The sequence below is a fragment of the Pan troglodytes genome, chromosome 20, assembly GCF_028858775.2.
Source record: "Pan troglodytes isolate AG18354 chromosome 20, NHGRI_mPanTro3-v2.0_pri, whole genome shotgun sequence".
In the NCBI taxonomy this organism is placed as follows: Eukaryota; Metazoa; Chordata; class Mammalia; order Primates; family Hominidae; genus Pan; species Pan troglodytes.
Genome location: NC_072418.2, coordinates 35962626 through 35982381, shown reverse-complemented (window position 1 = coordinate 35982381; position 19756 = coordinate 35962626). Strand labels below are relative to the sequence as shown.

At 52.4% G+C, this 19756-nt stretch overlaps 2 protein-coding genes across 8 annotated transcripts in view; both read left to right on the top strand.

Annotated features, from left to right (window-relative positions):
- CEP89 (centrosomal protein 89) overlaps positions 1-2318 on the top strand; it is a 93987-nt gene extending 91669 nt beyond the window's left edge. For all 4 annotated transcript variants that reach the window (XM_063801481.1, XM_024351927.3, XM_024351929.3 and 1 more), the window contains one exon: positions 1949-2318. In XM_063801481.1, the coding sequence (XP_063657551.1) occupies positions 1949-2189 (241 nt within the window). In that variant the 3' untranslated portion in view covers positions 2190-2318. The remainder of the gene's footprint in view (positions 1-1948) is intronic.
- Positions 2319-11477: 9159 nt separating this feature from the next.
- Positions 11478-19756, top strand: part of SLC7A9 (solute carrier family 7 member 9) — a 39174-nt gene continuing 30895 nt past the window's right edge. Inside the window, exons 1-6 of one of the 4 annotated variants that reach the window (XM_001152116.3) lie at positions 11569-11652; positions 12697-12894; positions 16556-16703; positions 16994-17236; positions 18753-18878; positions 19122-19221. In XM_001152116.3, the coding sequence (XP_001152116.1) occupies positions 12808-12894; positions 16556-16703; positions 16994-17236; positions 18753-18878; positions 19122-19221 (704 nt within the window). In that variant the 5' untranslated portion in view covers positions 11569-11652; positions 12697-12807. Of the gene's footprint in view, positions 11653-12696; positions 12895-16555; positions 16704-16993; positions 17237-18752; positions 18879-19121; positions 19222-19756 lie in introns of those variants that run through there. The other 3 variants (XM_001152169.3, XM_009435233.3, XM_016935622.4) reach the window with 3 other exon arrangements.

The following is a 19756-nucleotide window of genomic DNA, read 5'->3' as shown; positions in this document are numbered from 1 at the left end:
TCTATTATTATTATTACTACTACTTATAGATAGGGTCTGGCTATGTTGCCCAGGCTGGAGTGCAGTGGTGTGATCATAGCTTACTGCAGCCTCAAACTCCTGGGCTCAAGCCATCCTCCTGCCTTAGCTTCCCAAGTAGCAGGGATTACAAGCATGAGCCACTGTGCCCAACTTTTTTAAACTCTTCATTCACTGCAGTCGGGGCCTGGGGATCTCCACTCATGGGGAACAGTGTAGACTCACTCCAGATCCATTTGAGAGCAGGCCGGTGGCTCTGGTCCCCAGGTGATGCCTGGCCTTTCGGAACAGGTTTCCTTTGAAGATCTGCAGGTCTCCCACCCACCCCTCCTTTCTTTGAGGGTCCTTCACATCCTCCACTTACCTACCTTCACAGTGCCTCTAGTAGGAAGAGAAACTTGGACAAGAGTGGGTCCTGAGATTTTCTGTCACTCTTGATCTGCACGATCTCTCAGTCTACAAACATCCAGGGTTTGGCATTGACTTTTGTCCTCAAAGCAACTGATACTTTGTCTGCCTCTTTGGTTTCAGTTTAGGCTTCATTTTTTCTGCCCTTAGAGACTGCCTGTTCTTTCGAGTTCAACCATACGTTTAAACATGATTGCTATAATTTACCAAATATCTTCAGAAAACCAAAGTCTGGGGATTTTTTTTTTTTTTTTTTTTTTTAAATACAAGGTCTTGCTCTGTTGCCTGGGCTAAAGTACAGTGGCACAATCTCAGCTCACTGCAGCCTCAAATTTCTGGGCTCAAGTCATCCTTCTGCCTCAGCCTCCCGAGTAGCTGGGAATACAGGTGCATGCCACCACGTGGGCCCAGCTAATTTTTAAGTTTTTTGTAGAGATGAGGTCTCACATGTTGCCCAGGCTGGGGCTTTTTTAGACATAGTTTAATTAAGTTGTTCTCACCACACAGTGGGCATCAGGGGCCTTGGAAGGAAGGAATGTTCACAAGAAAAGTGACTCTGGCCAAGTGGGCACATCACTGGCCTCCCTGAACTTCAGTGTCCTGCTCTTTAAACCGTGGTGCGAAGTCCACCTGCAAATCCAGTTTCCAACATTTTCCAGAACCATCTGGCAGTGTCTGGGAAGGAGCTGGCCTCTCCAGCCTGGCCATGCTCCCCGATGGGGCTAAGCACCTTGTGTGGTGTGGCTGGTGTCCTGGTCTATTCCCGGTAGACTGTGGCCCTGTGAGGATGTGGCCACCTTCATCTGTCCTGTCTCCCCAGCACACCACAGGGCACTGCATCCTGGTTCTGGAAACGCTGCCCTGTGGCTCTTTCCAACCTCACATGCCTCGGCCCCTCAGGGCCTCCCCATCCTGGCACATGGGCCAGGCCAATCTGCTCCATCTTGGCAATGAGTCTTATCTCCTCAGGTCCCCCACCTCACCCCCTGACTCGCTGTTAGCTCTGGGCTGTATGGAGCGGAAGACCTGTGGAAGGTCACTGAGTGCTGGCCAGGTCACAGTGGACAAGCAGACGGGACACAGGAGGGGCTGTGTGGGTGCCTGCGGCCAGGCCATCGTGCTAGAGCGTCTGGCTGGCCAAGGCCAGCCCTGCAGTTCCTGCAGTTCCTTATTCGACACGCCCAAGTTCATTCTTGAGAGAAAACAGGAATTGCACTGGCGCCAAAGTCAAGGGCAGAACGTAGAGGGAAGAGAAATGCCTGTGCCGTCCTGCTGCTCCCCATTCCCAGGGCACTGGCCGCTTCATTCCACACTGATCCCCAGCCTGGGCTGTCCTGCTGCTCCCCATTCCCAGGGCACCGGCTGCTTCATTCCACACTGAGTGCTTGCTTCAGAACCCAGGCACTGAGGGCTCTGTTCCCTGCTGATAGCGTTCTTCTGTTTTGAGTTCTTGCTACTTTGGGATTCATATGGGCTCTATATTATTTTTAAAATTGTGCCATTTTAAACTTATTTCCCTCAGAGAAATGGAAGGTGAACTTGAAGTTATTTGGGAATCTACCTTCAGGGAAAACCGAAGAATCCGAGAACTTCTCCAGGACACACTCACGAGGACAGGCGTGCAGGACAACCCCAGAGCTCTGGTGGCCCCCAGCCTCAATGGCGTCTCTCAGGCAGACCTGCTGGATGGCTGCGATGTCTGCTCCTATGACCTGAAGACTCTTGCCCCCACCTGCCAGAATCTGCAGGAGCCCGTGGTGTAGGCTCCTCTGGCCTGAAAGGTCTGCCTCACACAGGCCTTCCCTGCAGGGCAGCCCATGGTGGCAGCCGGAGGTGCGTAAGCCCACTGAACGCTGCGGGGCAGGGAAGAAATAAATGGTCTCAGAGTTTAATCCATTGATAACATTTTGCTTTATTTTTTAAATTTTTTTTTTTTTTAGAGCTAGGGTCTCACTCTGTTGCCCATGCTGGAGTACAGTGGTGCAATCATAGCTCACGGCAGCCTCAAACATGTTTGAGATCCTTCTGCTTCAGCCTCCTGAGTAGCTGGGACCTCAGGTGTGCACCGTCAGGCCCAGCTAATTTTTTTCTTTTTTGTTGAGATGAGGTCTTGCTATGTTGCTCAGGCTGGTCTTGAACTCCTGGCCTCAAGCTGTCCTCCTGCCTTGGCCTCCCAAAGTGCGGGAATGACACGCGTGAGCCACTGCGCCTGGCCCATTGTGCTTTATTTTAATAACGTGCTGCTGAAATCTGTTTTAGCCAGGGCATGTTCTCTGGCCACATTGCCACTGAGATGATCTCTATGACACCCACTGCTCTGGTGAGTAGGTGGCCTGCTGAGCGGGCCTGCCTTCCAGCTCCTAGATCTGCAGCTGGGAAGTGCTGGAAGGGTTGGGCGGGCAGCTGAGCCCTCGTGCCATGTGTCAGATGGGGAAGTGTCACCCGAGGAGCCAGGCCATGGCAGCGGCCCTGATGATAGCTGTGCGTGAGCTCTGGGGGCCTTTTCTTGTTTGGTCAAAAAAACAAGGTGCTGCTGCTGTTCATGCCCTCTAAGTTGTACAAACCTTTTCTGCCCTCTCCCCTAGCCCTTCTCTATCCTCCTGAGCAAGTACTTTATTCTCTTTTGTTTAGTTGTTACTTTTGTTTGTTTGTTTTGAGACAGGGTCTCACTCTGTTACCCAGGCTGGAATGCAGTGGTGCAATCACCACAGCCTTGACCTCCAGGCTCAAGCGATCCTCCCATCCCAGCCTCCTGAGTAGGTGAGATGACAGGTATACACTAACATGCCTGGCTAATTTTGTAAAAAAAAAAAATTTTGTAGGCCAGCCATGGTGGCTCACTCCTGTAATCCCAGCACTTTGGGAGGTCGAGGCAGGCAGATCACCTGAGGCCAGGAGTTCGAGACCAGCCTGGCCAACATGGTGAAACCCCATCTCTACTAAAAATACAAAAATTAGCTGGGCATGGTGGTGGGTGCCTGTAATCCCAGCTACTTGGGAGGCTGAGGCAGGGGAATTGCTTGAACCTGGAAGGCGGAGGTTGCAGTGAACCAAGATCATGCCATTATACCCCAGCCTGGGCAGCCTGGGCAACAAGAGCGAGACTTTGTCTCAAAAAAAAAATTTTTTTTTTGGTAGAGATGGGGTCTTGCTATGTTGCCCAAGCTGGTCTCAAACGTCTAGCTTCAAGCAATCCTCCTGCCTAGGCCTACCAAAGTGTTGGGATTATAGGTATGAACCACTGCGCCTGGTCTGGGAAGGTAATTGATTCTGGAGCCACACAGCTCCCCACCCATGTAATGAGAGCCCTGGCTTTGAGCTAAGATAGAGTCCCTGCCCCACTGCCACCACCAAGAAACATACCAGGGGGCCATGGTTCTGTCCCATGTGTGTTAGATGACGTGCCACCTCCTCAGGAAAATTACCCCAGCCGCTCAGGACCATTCAGTCCCAGGCATGCTGGAGGGACTTGGGGACATTGGGCTACAAAGGACCCTAACTGTGGGACTCAGGGGTGGCATCTTGCAGCATCTCTTTTTCGGAGCCCCTCGCAGTGAAGTCCTGCCTTGTTTCAGGTGGGAAGGAGGCCCCAGTACTGGTCCTTGGTCATGTGTAGAAGTTCTACATGTGATCTTTGATTGCCAGACGGAAGGGTGAGATAGAAAATCATAGTTCTTTTATGACTCTATAAGCTTGTTCAACAGTTGAATCATTGTAATTTAATTTTATTTTACAAGCGGTAGAAAGACTCACCGGGATTGAAAACTGTGTATCATCTCCCTAGGAGATGACCTAACAAATAACTGTGATGCTATTTCAAAGGCATTTACGGCCGCTCTGCAGCCTCCTGTAGACAGGCTGACAGGCGGCGGCAGCCCAGCGTGGCTGCGCGGGGCAGGGGTGCTTGTAAGCAGGAATGCTGCTGCCGCCATCGTGACCTAGAGAACCACTGTTGACATCCCTGTCTTTCTGCCTTTTATGCAAACATTTTATTCTTTTGAGAAGTGTCCACTTTTGTTCTTATGTTTCTGCTTTAAGTTTTTCACACAGTGCAAACATACTTTGCAAGTATGGGGACTCCTGGATGGCACTGTGACCAGGGCAAGGGCAGGTGTCCCACAGACACTATCTTCTGCCCAGCCTCCTGCTGGGTGCCATAGGAAATGGGCAGAGAAGCCACGAGTCCAGGATGCCAAGGAGGGCGGGGCAGGCAAGGCAGAGAGGCACCTGGGTGCTTGTGAGGTTCCAGGAAAGGACAGAAACATTGGGGTGCTTCTGGGAGGAACTGGCACGCCCCGGCCCTTGCAGAGTGGACAAGGTTTCAGGAGCTACAGAAGGGTGGAGAGGGCCCCCAGGAGCACAGCAGGCACTCAGAGCAGCAGGAGGGGGTTTGGCCAGAGCTTGGGTGGGAAATGAGGCCGGACTGCACAGAGGAGAACTGGGTCTGCTGGGAGGGGCTCCTCCTTCCCCATGCTGCAAGTGTCCGGTCTGAGCAGGGAACCCTTCTCTTTCTTGGTCCTGATGAGGTTTCATACGGCATTGGAAGATTCCTGGTCAAGCAGCTGTAGAACATGACCCAGGCACTCGAGTGAGCCTTGCTGGCTTTGCCATTATTTAAAAGCAGCCCTGGGCATGGTGATGGCGCCTATGGTTTCAGCTACTTAGGAGGCTGAGGTGGGAGGATCACTTGAGCCTGGGAGGTTGAGGCTGCAGTGAGCTATGATCATGCCACTGCACTCCAGCCTGGGCAACCGGGTGAGACCCTGCCTCAAAAATAATACAATAAAAAGTAAAAGCAGCCCTGGGGAAATGGAGACAGTGGACAAAGCAGGCTGGGGCACCAGGTGTGCATGTGGGTGTGAATCTGTCATGAGAGCTGTCCTGAATGCCCTTAATGCCACTGAACTGTATGCTGGAAAACAGTGACAACGGTGGATTTTGTTATATAGACAATTAAAAAAGAAATAACACCCAGGCCTGCTTCCTGAGTGTTTGTGTCATTTTACTTTCCCACCACCAACCGCTGCGCAAGTTCTGGTTGCTCCGCATCCTCATCAATGCTTGATGGTGTTGTCAATAACTGTGTTGAGAGGACAGAGATTTAAGGCCAAGGGTGGCCTAGCATTTAGCCTCGAGCGCAGCTGTCACTGGCTCCTCACCCCGTCCCCTACCTGTATCGTTGGCGGGAATGAAAGGCACAGTCCCCAGTGTGGGTGGCTCAGGAGAGCCCTCCCTGGGCCCGGGCAGCTCTTCCAGCAGGGAGGGCTTGAGCCGGATACAGATCCCACAGCGGGAGGCTGAGCCTCTTGGGATGGGGCTGGGCTGACATCTGAATTCTTGAGTAAGACTGGAAACATCATCCACTCAAAACTTGGCTGGGCGGCATGGGGAGGGCTCAGTGTGCCCAGGTTTGTGGCACCTCTCTGCTGGGTCACAGCTGGGCGGGGGTCCACAGGTAAGGAGTGGCTGCAGCCAGGCGTGGGAGAGGGGATGGGTACAGCTCGTTGGGCCTCTCTTGGTTTTCTCAAGGTGTGAGTCCATGGCCCCAAAGGTGGGCAGGAAACCTGCTGCCCTTCCAGCCTCCCAGGCTCGGCTTTTTTTTTTTTTTTTTAATTGAGACAGTCTCGCTCTGTCCCCCAGGCTGGAGTGCAGTGTTGCCATCTCGGCTCACTGCAACCTCCACCTCCTAGGTTCAAGCAATTCTCCCACCTCAGCCCCCCGAATAGCTGGGATTACGGGGTGTGTCTCACCACGCCCATCTAATTTTTTTAATTTTTAGTAGAGACAGGGTTTTGCCACGTTGGCCAGGCTAGTCTCAAACTCCTGACCTCAAGTGATCCGCCCACCTCAGCCTCCCAAGGTGCTGGGATTACAGGCATGAGCCACCATCCCCAGCCTCAGGCTCGGCTCTTTTCCTCATTTTTGACTAGGGGTGGACTGGGTAGGAGGGTTTTGGAGAGAAAGAAGAAGGGCGGCTTTTGTAGTTGATATTCACCTGCAGGGCCCTGCTGGGCTGCTTTGCAGGCCCAATGTCTGCAAACAACAGGACAGAGGTAGTGAGGACCCAGGCTGGGCTGTGGAGACTTCAAACCTACGGAGCGCATGAGGCTGCTTCCTGGAACTGGGCATGCCACCTGCTACTGAGGACCCAGGCTGGCTCCCCGCGTCTGTGCTGGGTGCTCTGGGCCGCCATCCCCTTGTTCCACAGTCCACCCGTGTGTCAGCACTCTACAGAGGGTATAGATGAGACAGGGAGAGTGCACTGAGGTGACAGCATTGCTGCCTTGGGTCATCAGGAGCCTGGAGCATCTATTTCACCTGGTCAGGAGGGTCCTGAGTATTTTATTAAAGAATAATTCTTTGAAAGTGAAGGGTCCGTGTGTAGTATATGCAGCATACCAGGGCTGGGTTGCAAGCAACAGAACTATACTGCCCAATGTTAAGGGAAAGAAGGAAATATTTTGGAAATGTACACTCTGTGGCTTCCACCATGTTTTGAGAAGGACAGAAGCTGGAATAGCCTTGGGGTGGGGGTCTCAGTAGTTGAACACCGTCAGCCTACCCTGTGCTTCACTCAGGTAGCAAATCCTGGGAGACAATGGCCTCTTGGCTGACCTGACGTCCTGAACCCTCCTGTGTGGCCAGAGAAGTGAGGTCTTTTGGTTGGTAGCCCACCAGTGTCCCACAGAAAGGTACAGTTCCCCCCAAGTTGTGGATGCTGGGCAGACAGAAACAAGATTACAAAAAATGGTAACTTCCTATGTTAGAGTCTCCATCTGTCACCCAGACTGGAGTCCAGTGGAACGATCGTAGCTCACTGCAGCCTTGAACTCCTGGACTCAAGCAGTCCTCCTGCCCCAGCCTCCCAAGAGTAGCTGGGACTATAGGTGCACACCATCATGCCTGGATAATATTTTTAAATTCTTTTTGCAAAGACAGGCGCTCGCTATGTTGCCCAGGTTGGTCTCAAACTCCTGGCCTCAAACAGTCTCCCTGCCTCGGCCTCACAAAGTGCTGAGATTACAGGCGCACAGCCACAGCACCCGGCCCCCAAAATAGTAACTCTTTATTAAAGATGTTTGATGACACAGAACCCTCTTTCCCCAAAATCAGCAGCAATCACAACTTTCATTGTGTGTGGCCACCGTGGTTGAGAAAAGAGGCAGCGACCATGAATCGTGACGAGGTCGGTGGGGAAGGGAGCAGGATGGGAAGTCGTGTTTTGACAGCATGCTGCAGCTGTCTTCCCCACGCAGGTTATTTAATGAAAAACCATATTACTTGGAACACATAAAAATGATGGACAAAGTTCGAAGGCAGAATTGTACTATTCCAATAGTTGTTGGATATATATAGATTGTTCTTAGATAAGAGTTTTGAAATTATGTTTATGCTTTCCTTGCTAATTGTTTTATGGCTAGACAGCACGTCCCTGACATTGAAAGGCTTTGCACATCGCTAACTCATCACAAGTTCTTCTGGTTGGAATTCAGGTAGTAAGGGAACAAACACCTCTTCTATCTGTGGTAGTATGCCAGTTATTTCTGTCTTTTGGGTCCCCCTCCAAATCCCTAAGTGCTACCGTCAGCAGCAGTGGGAAGGAATACAAGACCGAGTGAACTTAATGAATAGGAGAAAGTGAAAACTTGAAGGCAGGTCTGGAACAAGCTTTCAGCGGTAAAGGAAGATTCAGCCTCTGCCTGAATGTTTGCCCAAAACCCTGCCTCTGTCACGAGGACAGTGAATTAGAGAACAAGGCACCCAGCTGGGCAGCCCAGAGGCTGTGCAGAAATGGACTGACACTATGGGATTAAAGACGTCTTTAAAACCATCACAGGAGGCCAGGTGCAATGGCTTACGCCTGTAATCTCAGCACTTTGAGAGGCTGAAATGGGAGGATCGCTTGAGCCCAAGAGGTCAAGGCTGGAGTGAGCCATGATCACGCCATTGCACTCTAGCATGGGAGCAAGAGACCCTGTCTCAGACACAAACCATCACAGGAGAAGGAAATGTTGGGGCTCAGGACACACCACCCCCAAAATATGACTGTAGGAGACCAGATATATATCACCCCAAATTATACTTCTTTGGAATATTTTGAGCTGGTTATTCTGAGAAACTGCAGACACAACAGGTGTAGCTCTGAAAAGCTGCCCTTTGCAAAAGAAATTTATGTCATGAAGGAAATCTACATTAGTACAAGTATCTGTACCAGGAAGAGACAACTTTTGTTACCTGAGAGACTTATATCTGCATAACAAGACGACCTTTATTCGCCATGCATTTCCTCCCCTCACCATCCCATTACTAGTCCCTACCTGCCCCAGAAGCCCCAAGCCCCTAATCCTTATATAGCTCAGGATGCTATATAGGGTTTAGTTATCTGGCCCTTCTTCAAGTCTCTTGTTTTGTGGGACTCTGTTGCATATACACATAATTAAAACAGTTTTCCTCCCATTAGTCTCAATTCGAAGCCCAACGAAAGAACCCAGAAGGGTGGAGAGAAGCATTTTACCCTCCCCAACTGAAACCAAATGTGCACCAAATATAAGATAAAATGTAGATGGTGTGAAGATCTTCACACTGCAAGCATTTTTGCAATCGGAAGGGAAAAAACACGGGTTGAAAATGAAGGTCAAGAGTCTTTAGCAGAAACTTAAGAAAGAGAGTGGTTGGGCGGGTGTGGTGGCTCACACCTGTAATCCCAGCACTTTGGGAGGCTGAAGCGGGTGGATTACTTGAGGTCAGGAGTTCAAGATCAGCCTGGCCAACATGGTGAAACCCTGTCTCTACTAAAAATACAAAAATTAGCTGGGTATGTTGTCACACATGTAGTACCAGCTACTCGGGAGGCTGAGGGAGGAGAATCGCTTGAACCTGGGAGGCGGAGGTTGCAGTGAGCTGAGATCATGACACTGCACTCCAGCCTGGGTGACAGAGCAAGTCTCAAAAATAAATAAATAAAATGGTAAAAATGACAGTAGGATTTGCACTTTGGGAGGCCGAGGCAGGCGGATCACTTGAGGTCAGGAGTTCAAGACCAACCTGGCCAACATGGTGAAACCCCATCTCTACTAAAAATACAAAAATTAGCCAGGCATGGTGGTGGATGCCTGTAATCCTGGCTAGTCAGGAGGCTGAGACAGGAGAATCACTTGAACCCAGGAGGCAGAGGTTGCAGTGAGCTGAGATCGTGCCACTGCACTCCAGCCTGGGGCAACAGAGTGGGACTCCATCTAAAAAAAAAAAAAAAAATTGACAGCAGGGAGGTGAAACTTCAGTCACATGGCAGAAGCACTGGATACACAATGAACCAATGGTCTTCAAGAACTGAGGAAAATTTTGCTTTTTAAATGAAATCCGTATTATTTTCCATGAGGAAGAGCTTATGAGAATTACTTGAATACTTTCCGTGTATTCAAGGGAGGGAGAGGGTGGGACTGCGGTGAAAAACACAACTTTAAGAAACAGGCTTAAGAAATGCTCACCGTGGACCCAAAATGAACTGAAGTGGAGGTTTCTGACTTAACAAAGGACCCTCACATCCCGACGTTCCAGACTCGGCACTTGGAAGAGGCCCGGGAAGACCAGAGGGCTGGTCCTGGACATTCGTGGAACATGCAAGTTCAGTGTGTTCCGTGAGGAGGCGCCTGTTGCTAGCCCCGCTTCGCAGATTCAGACCCTGATCCTGGCAGTGCTGCCTGAGCCCATGTGGGTAGTGGGTGAGGTTGCAGGGCTGTCTGGCCCCAGAGGGGGACCACTGCCCCACCCTGCCGTCCTCACGTGGTCTCCTATCAGCCTGCCAGGAGCACTTTTGACCCAGGGGGTATTCTGTGGTGTTTTGCAAACATGGATGTGCCAGGTACTATGATGAGTGCTGCAACATTAGGAGGAGTGACCCCAGGAAGCCGGTGGGCAGGTTCTGTCTAGGGTGGCAGGACCTGCCACTAGCCGCTCTGCTCAGGGCTCTGGGCATGGCAGGCAGGTAAACAGGCTGGGCCCTCCCAAGATGGGAGGTGACGAACTTCTAAATCAGGACCGTGCCTCTGGGACACCAAGGGTCCCTGTGCTCTGCAGACGGCTTTCAGAGAAACCTGTGCCTCTCTCGGGTCTGCTTGCCCCAAACTGCTCCCAAACTGACCCCCAGAGACTGGCCCACCTCCTTCCATCCCTGACCTTTGCTTCCATCTGATATCTGGGATGCAGTTAAGTTTGGCCCAAGGCAAAGCTACCAGAGTTTTGGCTGAAGGTAACAGCTACAATGCTTCAGATGCAGTGCTTATGCTGTGCCAGGCTGTCTCATAAGGTCTCATAAGGTGCTTCCTTCCCTATCTGAAAGGGCTTCATGCTGACCCCTGAGGCTGCCGCCTGAGCCTAGGTCCAATCGCAGTGCAGGAGAACCTCTGCTCCCTCCCAGAGAGATCCAGACCCTGGCAGCCCTGGATGCGGACCGGAGCTTCCTGGCCTTGTGTTGCCTGTCCCCCTCCGTTTCCCCGAAGGGGAAGGTTTTATGTCCCTTGTGATGAGCCAGGACATGGCTACGTGAACAGCACCACAGCCAAACCTGACGGGCATTTGGCCGCAGCTGCAGGGAGGACACGGGGCCCTGCATTGCCTCAGGCCTGCTTGTGATTCCAAGTGGTGAAGCCCCATCACTGGTAAAGAGGAGTGGGACGGGCTCAGCCGCTCTCACCTGCTCAGCCAGAGGCAGGCCCGTGGCTTGGGGGAAATTCCTGGGCGGGGAGGAAACTGACCAACAGCTGAGTTACGCACACACAGCGGTTCCTGTTTGAGCTGCCTGACTTGGGTTTTAAATATAGCCTATTAAGGCAATTAGCGAATTGGTTCCAAAGTTTATCTCCTCTGATTCCCAAAGATAAAAGAAGGCATAATTTATTTTATCTTTAGGTAAAAAGTGTAGACGATTTGGGACCATCTGGTTTTAAAAAAATAATCTGACTTAGACACAAATGAACAAAACAAAAACGGTTTTGGAGAGAAATTGGTGTGCCTGACCCTCCCCTTTTTTGTGTGGCGTATCTAAGCTTCATTGCAAAAAAAAAAAAAAAAAAAAGGTGTTTAATAATTACCCTTATTGACCTCTGTACCTTCTGGACTTCCTTTGCTCCTGGGCACAAGACATGGCCATTTCTAGGGTTGCACCGTGCAGGCACAGGCGGTCAGCTGGGCCGCAGCTCCTCCGGCTCTGCAGGGTCACGGAGGAAGGTAAGTAAGGTCAGTGGGTGATAGAAAGGCTCATGGCTCTCTTGGCCAGGGCCTGGACAGATACTTTATTTAGAGAGAGGGTACAGGAGTGCATGGTTTTCTCCTAGTTCAGTCTGGAACTGGGTTTCCTCGGCAATGTTTTCTTTCCTTTCATCACTCAATGAAAAAGTACCTGGCCAGGCGTGGTGGCTCACCCCTCAAATCCCAGCCCTTTGGGAGGCCGAGGTGGAAGGACTGCTTGAGGCCAGCCGGGGCAAATAGCGACACTCCCGTCTTTATAAAAAATATTGTAAAAATTTAAAAAGTACAAAGAAAAAGTACCTGTATTGTGGATCTGTGATGTATGGGAGTGCCTTTAATCTTGGGAAGGAATTATAAGATAGACACTCCTTACCTGGACTTGATTCTGATAAATACATTCCACAATATTTTCATTTTTTAATTTTTTATATATATATTTTTTGAAACAGAATCTCACTCTGTGGCCCAGGCTGGAGTGCAGTGGCATGATCTTGGCTCACTGTAGCCTCTGCCTCCAGGGTTCAAGTGCTTCCCTTGCCTCAGCCTCCCGAGTAGCTGGGATCACAGGCACCCACCACCACACCCAGCTAATTTTTTTTTTTTTTTTTTTTTTTTGCATTTTTACTAGAGACGGGGTTCGCCATGTTAGCCAGGCTGGTCTCAAACTCCTGGGCTCAAGTGATCCACCCACCTCGGCCTCCCAAAGTGCTGGGATTACAGACCTGAGCCACTGTGCCCAGCCCGGGATGTTGTTAAATATTTCTTTTTACTTTTGAAAAAAAATGAAATTGACCATAGAGGTAGAATGACTTTCAAGGCACAGGCACGTGGGCCAGGAGGCTCCCGGGGCCTGTCTGGGAGAGAGCTAAGCAAGCAGCTGAGCTTTGGAGAGCAGCGGGGAGCTGTGTTCCCCTGCCTGGACAATGTTAATGACTGACTTTGACTCTGGGGCCCAGCGCATGAGCCCTGAGGGACTGGCAGCGGCCCCCACCTGCAGCAATAACCAACACTGTGCTTTTGCAGCCAGCTCCCCTAGTCCAGGCCGAGCTTGCACTTGCGTCTTGTCTGCTGCTGCTGAACCAAGATTTAGCTGTGCGCCCTCCTTGCAGTCTCCTGGAACCAGCAGGAGGAAACATGGGGGATACTGGCCCGAGAAAGCGGAGAGAGGATGAGAAGTCGATCCAGAGCCAAGAGCCTAAGACCACCAGTCTCCAAAAGGAGGTAAGGCGGTCTCTGGTGGGGCAGGCCCTTTGCAGGTTAGGCAAGGGCGTCTGAACGAGGGGCGCAGGCAGTGAAATCCGGGCCGATCCCTAGTGACACGGCAGAAGATGTACTCTTTGATTTGTGAAGTACATCTTTAAAGGGATAATCTCTGGACTTACTTCTCTTTCCCTCTCGCCAGGGAACTCTGCATCTTCTTTTTTTTTTTTTTTTTTTTTTTGAGATGGAGTGTTGCTCTGTCACCCAGGCTAGAGTGCAGTGGTGCCATCTCGGCTCACTGCAACCTCCACCTCCCCGGTTCAAGGGATTCTTCTGACTCAGCCTCCTGAGTAGCTGGGATTACAGGCACCCGCCACCACATCCGGCTAATTTTTGTATTTTTAGTAGAGACAGGGTTTCACCATGTTGGCCAGGCTGGTCTCAGACTCTTGGCCTCAGGTGATCCTCCCAAAGTGCTGGGATTACAGGCGTGTGCCACTGCACCCGGCTGCATATTCTTTTTTTTTTTTTTTTTTTGAGACAGAGTCTTGCTCTGTCACCCAGGCTGGAGTGCAGTGGTATGATCTCAGCTCACTGCAACCTCTGCTTCCTGGGTTCAAGCAGCTCCTGAGTAGCTGGGACTACAGGCATGTGCCACTACGCCTGGCTAATTTTTGTATTTTCAGTAGAGACGAAGTTTCACCATATTGGCCAGGCTGGTCTCCAATTCCTGGCCTCAAGTGATCCGCCCACCTCAGCCTCCCAAAGTGTTGGGATTACAGGCATGAGCCAACTTGCCCGGCCCGCATATTATTTTAAGTTCATAAATAGGTGCTTTTGTGTGTTGAGCAAGTGTCTAGACGGGCCAGTATTTTTGTTCAAACTAATGGCCTTTCCAGGAATGGTCAGAAAGGGCGTTCTTTTTAAAAATTTAAAAAAAAATTTTTTTAGAGACAGGGTCTTACTCTGTCACCCAGGCTGGAGTGCAGTGGTGCAATCATAGCTCACTGCAGCGTCGACCTCCTGGACTCAAGCAATCCTCCTGCCTCAGCCTCCTGAGTAGCTGGGACTACAGGGCCACACCACCATGCTCTGCCAAATTTTTAACTTTCTAAAAAAATTCTTTCTGTAGAGTCACTGTCTTGCTGTGTTGCCCAGGCTGGTCTGGAACTCCCGGGCTCAAGCGATCCTCCCACCTCAGGCTCCCAAAGTGCTGGGATTATAGGCGTGAGTCGCTGTGCCCAGCCAGAGAGGGTGTTCTGATGGTTGAGTCCCCTCTAAATGCCTGTCCTTATATCTGAATGGCTGTAGTGATGGCAAGTACTGCCCCCAGCATAGCCCGTTCTGTCTTAGAGGCATCTACCAGGGACAGCTGCTCTGAGTTGGGCTGCAGTGAGCAGCTGGGGCTGGCCCTGGGCCTGCAGGGAAAGGGAGCTTGGGGCTGGGGGGAAGGCAGAAAGGAGCTCAACACAGCACACCGCGCCAGTCCCAGGCAGTTGGGAGCAGCAGGTGCTGAGCATGGAGGGGCAGGGAGGGCTTCAGGCTCCTAGGATGAGGAAAGGCAGCCCCAGGTGAGCTCAGGATGGCTTCCGCTTCCAGGGCAGAGGTGTGGGCAGGGCCTCCGAGAGCTCCCATGCCTGGCAGCAGAGGGGATGGAGGAGGGACGGCACCAAGGCTTTAGGGCTTGACCAGGGGGCTGGCAATGGCCTGAATGGCTTGGCCTGGGACCCCCAGGAGTTAGACGATGGGCTGCAGCACTCTCCCTCTCTGCCAGTCTCAGGCCTGATCTCAGGAAGGGCCTCTTGGAACCCCGGTGGGCCCAGTGGCCACAGAGCACAGCTGAGAAATCCCCAAGATGTGTCTTCTGAGCTGGGGACAGGTGTGGCGGCACACGCCTGTAACCTTAGCACTTTGGGAGGCTGAGGTGGGAGGATCACTTGAGCCCAGGAGATCAAGGCTGCAGTGAGTCATGATCGCGCCGTTGCACTCCAAGCCTGGGTGACAGAGCGAGACCCTGACTCTAAAAACCAAAAATCTGAGCTGGGTCTACCCCTCAGTCAGGCAGCTTCAGGGTGAATGCAGACCTCACCCACATCAGAACCCAGGCAGTCCCTCAGCAGGAGGGAGGATTCTGGAGCCAAACTGCCAGTCCTGGGCAGGGCTGAGATGAGGAGGAGAGCTGAGCCCATCCCCGCCCTGTCCTGGAAGTGCGCCCTGGCCCTGAAAGTGGATGCTGCTCCCCAGAGATCCCACTGGTGTGTGCAGAGTCCTCAGGGTGGCAGCCTGCAGCTGGGAGCCCCTCATCCCCTGCGATCTGACTCCAAGCCCAGCTTCTTCCCAGACAGGTGAACATGGGTGCTGGAAACTTCAGGCTCTGGAGATCTGGCCGGGGCTGCTTCTGAGGACAAGTGTTATGAGTAGGGCTTGAGTTGGACTTTTATTTCCTCCTTGATTGGTGTGTAATTTACATACAGTGTAATGTGCAGGTTTTTTTTTTTTTTTTTTTGAGACAGAGTCTCACTGTCACCCAGGCTGGAGTGATTGTAGTGGCTCACTGCAACCTCTGCCTCATGGGTTCAAGAGATTCTCCTGCCTCAGCCTCCTAAGTAGCTAGGAACAGGTGTGCACCAAAATGCCTGGCTGATTTTTGTATTTTTTAGTAGAGACGGGGTTTCTCCATGCTGGCCAGGCTGGTCTCCAACTCCCAACCTCAGGTGATCCGCCTGCCTCGGCCTCCCAAAGTGCTGGGATTACAGGCATAAACCACTGCACCTGGTCGAAATGTACAGCTCTTTAGTGCTGAGTTTGGTGAGTTTTGACAGATGTACCACCCCAGAAAGCTCCCTCGTGCCCCTTTCTAGGCAGGGCCCCAGCCCTGAATTCCTGTGGCTGTGGATTAGTTTCACCTGTTCTTGAACTTCACAGGCATGGAACCATCTGGTGTCTCTTTGAGCTGGGTTCTGTTCTCAGAAAGCTCCCATCCTAGCAAATGGCACTGGGCCAGGCACGGCGGCTTACGCCTGCAATCCTAGCACTTTGGGAGGCTGAGTTGGGAGGATTGTTTGAGCCCAGGAGTTCGAGGCTGCAGTGAGCCATGATCTCACCTCTGTGCTCCAGCCTGGGTGACAGAGATCTGACTCTAAATAAATAAGTAAATAAAAATAAGATAAAAGAAAATGGCACCACAGAAAGTTCAGAGTGCCCGAATGTTTCTGTTTCTGGGAGGCCTCCGTTGCTCACCCTGCATGGAGCCTCTGGCCAGGACCCTAGGCTCAGAGGTGTATCCCGAGGGCCTTTCTCATTGGCAGGCTGTTGCCAAGTCAGCCTTTTCATCGAGGGCACAGGATCACGGTTAGGCACGTGGAACCTGAGCCAGGTCTCCCCCTCTCTAGCTGTAAACCCCGGATAGCCTCCTAACCTTTCTGTGCCTCAGCGTCCTCCTCTGTCCATGGGGGTGACACAGTGTGGCCAGCTCGCGGGGCTGTCACGATAATTAATCACGTTAACATAAAGCTCCGGGAGCGGTGCCCCGGTGTTGCCAGGGCAGCCGCTCAGGGTGGAAGCGCCTGGGACATGGGCTTTGGCTGGGGCTGCCCTGGCCGTACCGAGGGAGGGTGGCACCTGGCCTTCAGGGCTGGGTCCGGGCGTGGCACTAACGCCCTCTTCCTTCCTCCACACCCAGCTGGGCCTCATCAGTGGCATCTCCATCATCGTGGGCACCATCATTGGCTCTGGGATCTTCATTTCCCCCAAGTCTGTGCTCAGCAACACGGAAGCTGTGGGGCCCTGCCTCATCATATGGGCGGCTTGCGGGGTCCTCGCGACACTGGGTAAAGAGACTTGGGAGCCTGGTGCAGCCCCGGAAGCATGCAGGGGCACGCCAGGCAGCTGCTACCTGTGCCAGCCCTCACCCTGCCAGTATCCCTCTTGGCACATGTGTGAAAAACAGGTGTAAATCAGGCTGGACTGAATGTCCAACGCCAGAGCTCAGGGCCATCCAGCGAGGGCGGACCACGGTGGGCCCCTCCATACGAGCGCAGCCTCCGGGGGGAGGAAGGCTCCCTGGGGCCGGGGCAGTGCCTCACAAGGGGCCTGTGGGCCCTTCCTCTCTGCGTTCCAGGTGCCCTGTGCTTTGCAGAGCTTGGCACAATGATCACCAAGTCAGGGGGAGAGTATCCCTACCTGATGGAGGCCTACGGGCCCATCCCCGCCTACCTCTTCTCCTGGGCCAGCCTGATCGTCATCAAGCCCTCGTCCTTCGCCATCATCTGCCTCAGCTTCTCCGAGTATGTGTGCGCGCCCTTCTATGCGGGCTGCAAGCCTCCTCAAATCGTTGTGAAATGCCTGGCCGCCGCCGCCATCTGTGAGTACCTGAGCCCAGGGCAGGGGTCAGAAAAGACCTGGCACAGAGGGTGTCTGGGGACTCTGCCCTCAGCTCCTCCCCAGTGAGTCTCTGGTGAGAGCCCAGGCAGGGCCTGGCATCAGCCTTTGCAGTACCTGTGGGTGCTGCACACTGGGGACCCCCAGGCCCTTGGGGGCTGCAGGGAGGGGTGCCGCTGGCTGTCCTGCAGGGCAGAGCCTTGGCTCAGGGCCCAGCTTCTTCTCCTGGCATGGTGGCAGGTGCCTGTAATCCCAGCTACTCGGGAGGCTGCTTACCACGCCCTAATAATTTTTTGCCATCTGAGGCAGCCCGGCTAAGGTCATCTCCAGGTTCTTTTAAAAGGTCCTTAAACTCCCATGTTTGGATCTGCCCTCTTGGAATTTGGGAGATAATATGGTGGCTGGTGGGGGAGTAGGGGTGGGCCGCAGGCAGTGGCTCATGCTTGGAATCTCACCACTTTGGGAGGCTGAGGTGGGAGGATCGCTTGAGGCCAAGAGTTTGAGATCAGCCTGGTCAACACAGTGAGACCCTTGACTCTACAAAAAATAAAAACATTAGCTGGGTGTGGTGGCATGCACCTGGCGTCCCAGCTACGTGGGAGGCTGAGGAGGGGGGATCACTTGAGCCTTGGACCCTATCTCAAAAAATAAAAGAGGCTAGGTGCAGTGGCCCACGCCTGTAATCCTAGCACTTTGGGAGACCAAGGCAGATGGATTACATGAGGTCACGAGTTCGAGACCAGCCTGGCCAACATGGCAAAACCCCGTTTCTACTAAAATACAAAAATTAGCAGGGCGGGGGAGGGGGGTGGTGGGGTAGTGCGTGCCTGTAATCCCAGCTACTGGGGAGACTGAGGCAGGAGAATTCCTTGAACCCGGGAGGTGGAGGTTGCATTTAGCTGAGACTGTGCCATTGCACTCCAGCCTGGACGACAGAGTGAGACTCCATCTCAAATAAATAAATAGATAAAAATAAAATTACAAAAATTGGATATGAGGGCGATCTGGCAGGGACATCTGTCACCCCACTGATCGCCAGGGTTGATTCAGGTGATCTGGCTGGCTAGGCCAGTGTCCTCTTCCTCCCTCATTGCTCCACGTGCGTCCCTCCCGAAGCTGCGCACTCAGTGGAAGAGGATGACCATCCCCGATAGAGGAGGGCTGGTCTTCGGTCAAGGGTATATGAGTAGCTGCGCTCCCCCGCTAGAACCTCCAGACAAGCTCTCTACTAAAAATACAAAAATTAGCCGGGCATAGTGGCGTGCACCTGTCCTCCTAGCTACTCAGGAGGCTGAGGCAGGAGAATTGCTTGAACCGGGGAGGCAAAGATTGCTGAGATTGTGAGCTGAGATCATGCCACTGCTCTCCAGCCTGGGTGACAGAGTGAGACTCCATCTCAAAAAAAAAAAAAAAAAATTAAAAAATATATAAAAGAAAGGAGACTCTCTCCAGGGCTTTGCTGAAAACCATAAATGTAGAAACTGTCCCCACCCTTCCAGTGTTCATCTCGACAGTGAACTCACTGAGCGTGCGGCTGGGAAGCTACGTCCAGAACATCTTCACTGCGGCCAAGCTGGTGATCGTGGCCATCATCATCATCAGCGGGCTCGTGCTCCTGGCCCAAGGTGACCCACGGGAGGGTGGGCCCTGCACGGGCACACACCAAACGCCCTTCCACTGGGAGCAGGAGCAGCCTTGCCCCACGAGCCCATCTCCAAGGAAGCATGGCAGGAACTCGGTGGGAGGGATCCTTAGTTTCAGGGCGTGTTTATTAAGCTGGGGTCACAATCATGCCCGTCTTTCCCGTGGAGATGCACTCAAGATCTGCCCGGTTGACACCCGCCGTTCACTGTCTGGCTTCATTACAGGAAACACAAAGAATTTTGATAATTCTTTCGAGGGCGCCCAGCTGTCTGTGGGAGCCATCAGTCTGGCGTTTTACAATGGACTCTGGGCCTATGATGGATGGTGAGGTGTCCTGAGATGTCCCGAGTCTGGGGGTGGGTGGGGTTCTCCAGGTGACTTTAACTCCACCTGTCATGGAAAACAATGAGTTCCCCTTTCTGGGGTTTGGTGTGACTCTGACATTCACCCTCACATTTCCTTTTTGTGAAGCATGCGACAACCTCTCCCCTTTATTCCCTGAGACACCTGCTCAGTCAGCCAGAGTGCTCTGTGTAGAACCCTCACTGGGCCAACACAGGCTCAGCCAAATCAGAGGCAGCCAGGGCCCGAGCTCAGGTTTTCTGTTTTGTTTTGGTTTTTTTTTTTAAGACAGGATCTCACTTGGTCACCCAGGCTGGAGTGCAATGGCGCGATCATAGCTCACTGCAGCCTCGAGCTCCTGGGCTCAAGTCAGCTTCCCGCCTCAGCCTCCTGAGTAGCTGGGACTACAGATAGGAGCTGCCATGCCCTGATAATTTTTTATTTTTATGCTTTGTAGAGACAGTCTCTCTGTGTTGCCCAAGCTGCTCTCAAACTCCTGCACTCAAGCAATTCTCTC